Source organism: Pelophylax lessonae (assembly GCF_965119305.1).
Source record: "Pelophylax lessonae genome assembly, chromosome: 3".
NCBI classification, from domain to species: Eukaryota; Metazoa; Chordata; class Amphibia; order Anura; family Ranidae; genus Pelophylax; species Pelophylax lessonae.
This window is the reverse complement of record NC_138770.1, coordinates 188,000,009-188,005,898: the sequence shown is the minus strand read 5'-3', so window position 1 is coordinate 188,005,898 and position 5,890 is coordinate 188,000,009. Positions and strand designations below refer to the sequence as shown.

Sequence of the window (5,890 nt, the reverse complement as noted above, 5' to 3'; positions counted from 1 at the left end):
CAAGGGGGGTAACTTTGTGCCTTTTGTAAAACTAGACGATAGATTTATTGGGTTGCTCTGGTAATGCCCCTAAAATGTGGAATAATGCAGACATTCTGTATTATACTGAAACAAATATCTGAATTGTAAGATGCACAATCTTATAGCTATCATCACATCTTACACTACAGATGTCTCAAATGCACCGCAGGAATGGGCAACAATCCTTAATAATAAAAGTGGGCTGATGCATGTATAAACCAGGATTGCACTTTAGTTTTGGTGTTCATTACAGTTAGGACAAACCTGGAGCTGTAGCACATTACAATTAGGCTTATTTACTAAATGAGTTGTGGATCCTCCCACAATAAAGTGTGTGAATATTCACTTCAAGTATCCAGTTATGTGAAAATAAAACACAATCTGTTTATTTATTTCATCTATGCCCATTTGAATGCTTGAAGCGAATATTCCCACAATTTCTTGTGTGAAGATATTGTATTCCTTTAGTAAATCAGCCCAAATTACTCAGGTTTATACTTCTGAAAAAAGCAAGACATCTCATTGAATAAGTGCTCCACTTTGCTCCAGTTTTATAGTACATCTGCCACCAGCTGTAGTGGAACTACAAGACCCAGCACTTCCTAGGGTAGCATGCTGAGACTAGTAGTTGTCCAGCTGTAGAAGAGCTATAGGATGCAAGCTCATGACCAGTACAGTCTGTGTATGTGTATCATAGCTGTATGCAGAATGTGTATTGTGTAGCTTCATATCAGTGTAAACATGGAGGAAGTGTCACAGTTAGACAGGTACATCACACTACTATACAATGATACACTTACACTGCCTTCAGCAGAGAGCTGTAATAAAACCAGTTCCCCAGTGTCACTATGGCACCAAGCCTAAAGTAATCCTCTACTACAAAAAGAGACTGGCAGTAGGAACTGAATCTTCTTAAAGAGAAATGTCTGTCTTCAGAGGCTATCCAGGGGTGCGCATTGTTGGGAGGTTCTAAGTCTTTGTGGGTTCTCGAAATTGCTGGACTGTGGGCTCTCAGAATTGGGGTGCACTGTACAGGTAGTTCAGCAGTTCAGTCTTCTGGTGTCTTCCCAGACTAGTAAATTGTGGAATCTCAGTTTTGGGGTGCATATTGTAGATAGGTCCTCAGATCAATCATGTATGGTCTCCGCAGACTGGTGAACTGTGGGCTCTCAGAGCTGGAGTCCACTTTTTAGTTAAGTTTTCAGATCAGCTTTGTGGGGTCTCCCTAGGCTGATAGACTAGGGGTTCTTAGAGCTGGGATAAACATTGTAGATAGATCCTCAAATCAGTCATGTAGGGTATCCCAAAAGCTGGGTGAACATTGTGGGTTCAGTCTTATAAGGTCCTCTCTCAGAGGTCTATTCTGGGGTGTAGGGCGCTATGTTTGGTTTCATGGTCCCAGTAGGAACAGTGCATCATAGACAGCTCGGTAGGTTGCCTGGCACAAGGGAACTGCACCCCATTAGGAGTTGCTGCAGGTGGGGGAGCGGGGCTGGCCGGGCTCAGTTGCTGGGGGTGATGAGCATGCGGGTGATGATGATGGTGGCTCATGCCATTGTAGGAGTTGACCATACTGGGTAATGACATGCTCTGTACTCTAGAATATGGACTGTAGGAGGACGATGCCGACAGTCCCTTCATATTGACTGGGCTAACATTGCCACCGGCCATCTGACAGGAGGTGTAGGACATAGGGGTTGGAGGCTGCCCTAGGGACCATGAGTTGTTCATGAAGGTTGACTGCAGGTACTTGGGTGGGGACAGGTAGCCGTAAGTGTCACTGCTGAACAAGCTCTTACCTGCCTGGAAATGGGTAGGAGGGGGTCGGAATGGCCTTTTCATCCGCCTTCTCCTTCTGTAGTTGCCCTTCTCGAACATATCCTCACATGCAGGGTCCAGTGTCCAGTAGTTGCCCTTCCTCTCTCCACCACCTTCTCGGGGAACCTTGATGAAACACTCATTGAGGCTGAGGTTGTGCCTTATACTGTTCTGCCATCCCTTCTTGTTTTTCTCATAAAATGGAAATTTGCTTATAATGTATTGGTAGATGGCAGATAGGGTCAGTCTTTTCTCTGGGCTTTCTCTGATGGCCATGGCAATCAGTGCCACATAGGAATAAGGGGGCTTCTGGGACGGGTCCGGCTTGTCTTGTCCCTTTTCCTGGCTCAAGTCATCCTTGTCCCTCTCCACCTCTTTGCTGGCATTGGGGTTGTGGGCCATTAGCGCCACCGTGTTCTCATCAGATGCCTGGTAGGAAGCCATATTGGCACCTCTCTGGCCAAAGCAGCTGCCCAGACTGGAATATTCCGAAGACGCTGAAGTGGCACTCATAGGAGAAACTGGAGGTCCATATGTCAGATGCTGTGAGCTTTTGGTATGATAGGTGGTATCTCCTGGAAATCCGAGGCTGCCAAGTAAAGATGAAGGGTCAAGAACGAACTTCCAGACTCTGTATTTGATGATAGAAGTCCAATGTGCAGTCTAGAAGTCCTGGCACTGATGGGACCAGTATGTGTGACTACAGTTGAGATTTAGAGGCACTGCAGGTATCGGTGCCTAAGTGTGTCCGATGACACTTGTAGAGCACAGATGTCCAGCAGGCGCTGCTCCACAGAAGACTGCCTCTTGTAGCAATCAGCTCCTCTGGCTGTTGGGCACTGGCGGCGCATCAGATGAACTAGTGTTGTCCAAGTCTTGCCCCCTCTCTCGTGTTCCTCTGTCTTTGCAGGAGGCTGAGACCTGTGACTGAGGATCCTTCCTCTAGTTTCATTGTATTAGAAGTCAGCCAAGTTCCGCTTCCGTCAGCAGCTCCCCCTCTATAGCTGGGAGAGGAGCCTGGGGAGGGAAGGGTTCACCTCCAAGTCACAGACTTCCAACCTGACAGCTTGGAGATCACACCTATCATTTAGGCAGTGCGCAGCTTGGGGGCGCAGGGACCCCCTATCCTATCCCATCCCAAAACCCTTGCCTCTTTAACCCTTGCTGCTCCACACTTTGCACCCAGAGCTTTGTGCATAGCCTGGAGATCTGCTTCCTCTGGGCTGCATGTGCTTAGAAGGCAGAAAGTGTTTGAAGCTTGCCTCTCTGCCCTTCTAGACACAAGACTGGATGTGCCACAGGAGCCCAAAGCAAACACTTGGCTTATTCTCTATATTAGGTATTTTCTAAGCGCTAAATTTATCGCCAAGCGGAGTCCTCTACAATCCAAAGATCAGAGGCACCTCTTCATCATCCCTTGGTGACACTATATGGTGTGTGACAGCCAAAGGACTAACTTTCCGAGGACATTTCACCCTGCCATCTCTCTTCCTTTATCGCTAACGAATCTTATTATGGACGGTAAATATTCGCATACTATAAAAAAAAAGAAATAAATGACGTATAGGCGAATAGGATCAAGGCGTACATTTATTATGCGAAATGATCACCATTTTTAGCGCATTATTTTACGCAATAATTAGCCATATTGATTTTATATTAGTAAATAAGTGCCCAAGATAATTGCTTTATTTGGGCTACAGTGTTACACATTTTTAGCTGGAAGCTGATATATCTGACAACATTTAAATATAAAGATTTATGTGACAATCACAACAGTGTTACACATTTTTAGCTGGAAGCTGATATATCTGGCAACATTTAAATATAAAGATTTATGTGACAATCAAAATATAAAATGTAGCTATTTAAAAAAAGCAATCGTGACCACCTTTTATTACTGTGAATTCTGCAAACTAAAAAGAGAGACCATATCGACTTGCTTGCATTTATTGATTCTTTCCTGCATACATTTATTTATTTTATCATTTTATTTTACTACATTATCTCGTTCACTGTTTGCAGATAAAACAAGGATTATTTGAGTTGCAAGGAATTAATAGGACCCACAGCTGCCAGAGTAATCAATAATTATCATGAGCTGCAAAAGCATTTCCAATCCCTATGATGGGTTAGCTGGAGATCCCATAGAGGCAGTTCACATTGCATGTACACATGTCATAGAGAAGTGTTTATTGTTTAAGGAGGACTGTAATTGGAATTTGTAGATAATATCTCACCGGCCAATGACAGCTCAGACACATTACAATAATCATCAGCATCAATATGAAAAAGAGGGGACTTTTATCAGCTCTGTTCACTCTGTATGCAATGCAGCTCTAGCAAGGTCTGAATTTTAATTATTATTGTTTTGCCTAAATAAAAGCCCCATTTATGTGTAGGTGGCCATTAATCTGGCTAGTGGCTGTGGGACTACCTGAATTAGCAGAAGCTGGCTTGGCATGCTGATGATTGTAGTTCTACATTTTTTGTAGAGCTTCATAGTAATAGATATGGACACAGAGCGGTGAGGGTGCAAGGGATGATACAGGTGGTTGTGTACAGTCACTGCTCAGTATATTTTATCTGTAGTCAGGTCGGTATATCCACTGCGGCCCAAACTGATCATTCACATTTCACTTAGTCTAATTAAACTGTATTCATCCAATCATATGAAAAGAAAATGTCTATTTTTTTTTAATTCATCTGCGCTTAATTTGGGTACTTATATGAGTTCAAAAGTTTAAAGGCTGAACATACTTTTTTTTTAGTAAATCACCCCAAAAAAGTCTATTACTATTAAAATGACTGAACACGTATAAATATACATAACATTATATATAAAATGAGTGAATACATTTGTATAAAAATTGTAAAACATTTTGTATAAAATGACTGAATACTTTTTCTTTACAAAATGCACAGCTTTGCGTATAAAATACATTGATTATACAGATAAGTGCATAATTATATTTAACAAAATAAGGTTCAGTTATATATATATATATATATATATATATATATATATATATATATATATATATATATATATATATATATATATATTAGCAAAAATGTAATACAATCTCTGAATCATTGACCATTATAGTTTTCTTTCTGTAAAAAGATCCGACGTCCCCGCGTCCCCTTATCTGCTGGCATTGTGAAGGGTCTGTGTTTTTTAGTTCACAATTTGGACCACTGGAAATAATATTATTACAAACTCTACAAGAAGGAGAAATAGAAACAGTGTAATTGGTTTGTATGGGGTATTCATTATGGGGACCCATTACTACCTGAAATACTGGTAGCACTGTATGTAAAGAAAGAACAATTGTGTGCATATACAGAACCTTGGAAGAAGCACAAAAAAGTTAGAATATAAATTGGGAAGAAAAAGGTATCAGAAAAAAGGAACGAATATGCTCAAAAAATATTAATAGTTATACCAGAATATGTTTTTCTAATTCTACACGTTTTCTTGATTGTATTTTTTTTTTGCTTATTAATCTTTATTTAATCTATTATTCTTTTTGTACTCTAGCTTTGAAAATTAAACATAAATAAAAAACAAAACAAAACAAAAGTATTGTTGTTTCTGTTATGATAGACTTAAGAAAATATTATTATTAATAATAATATTAATATTAATAATAATAATAATAATAATAATAAAAAATATTATTAATATTATTATTTAGTTTTCAATCTGTTGGTAACACTGAGGGAAATTATACCAAATCCTCAGGACACGGAGCAGTAATGGTTCTGAGATGTCCACGTGTCTACATAATTGTTTATTACACAGATATCTAATAGGAGATTTCCTGGATATGTTCTGCAAAAATATTTCATTATGTGCACGAGGAATTTAATATAAAATATCTGGGACGAGGCTGTAATGTTATGGTATTGAAGCGTGGAGTGTAAACATTTATCCAGGCAGTTCAATCAGCTACATTTTGGAACAGCTGCCGCATTCTGCCTTTACGGTATGGTAGGATAAGAGATGGCTCTAGGTATAAATATGTACGGTATGGCAGGATAAGAG

General features: G+C 40.1%; 1 protein-coding gene across 1 annotated transcript; it reads right to left on the bottom strand.

The window, feature by feature from the left end:
• Positions 1-1,092: 1,092 nt before the first annotated feature.
• On the bottom strand, positions 1,093-2,723 carry FOXL2 (forkhead box L2). The gene has a single exon (XM_082249339.1). It carries the CDS (start codon positions 2,350-2,352, stop codon positions 1,372-1,374), a length of 981 nt encoding a protein of 326 aa, XP_082105465.1. The 5' UTR covers positions 2,353-2,723; the 3' UTR covers positions 1,093-1,371.
• Positions 2,724-5,890: the final 3,167 nt, after the last annotated feature.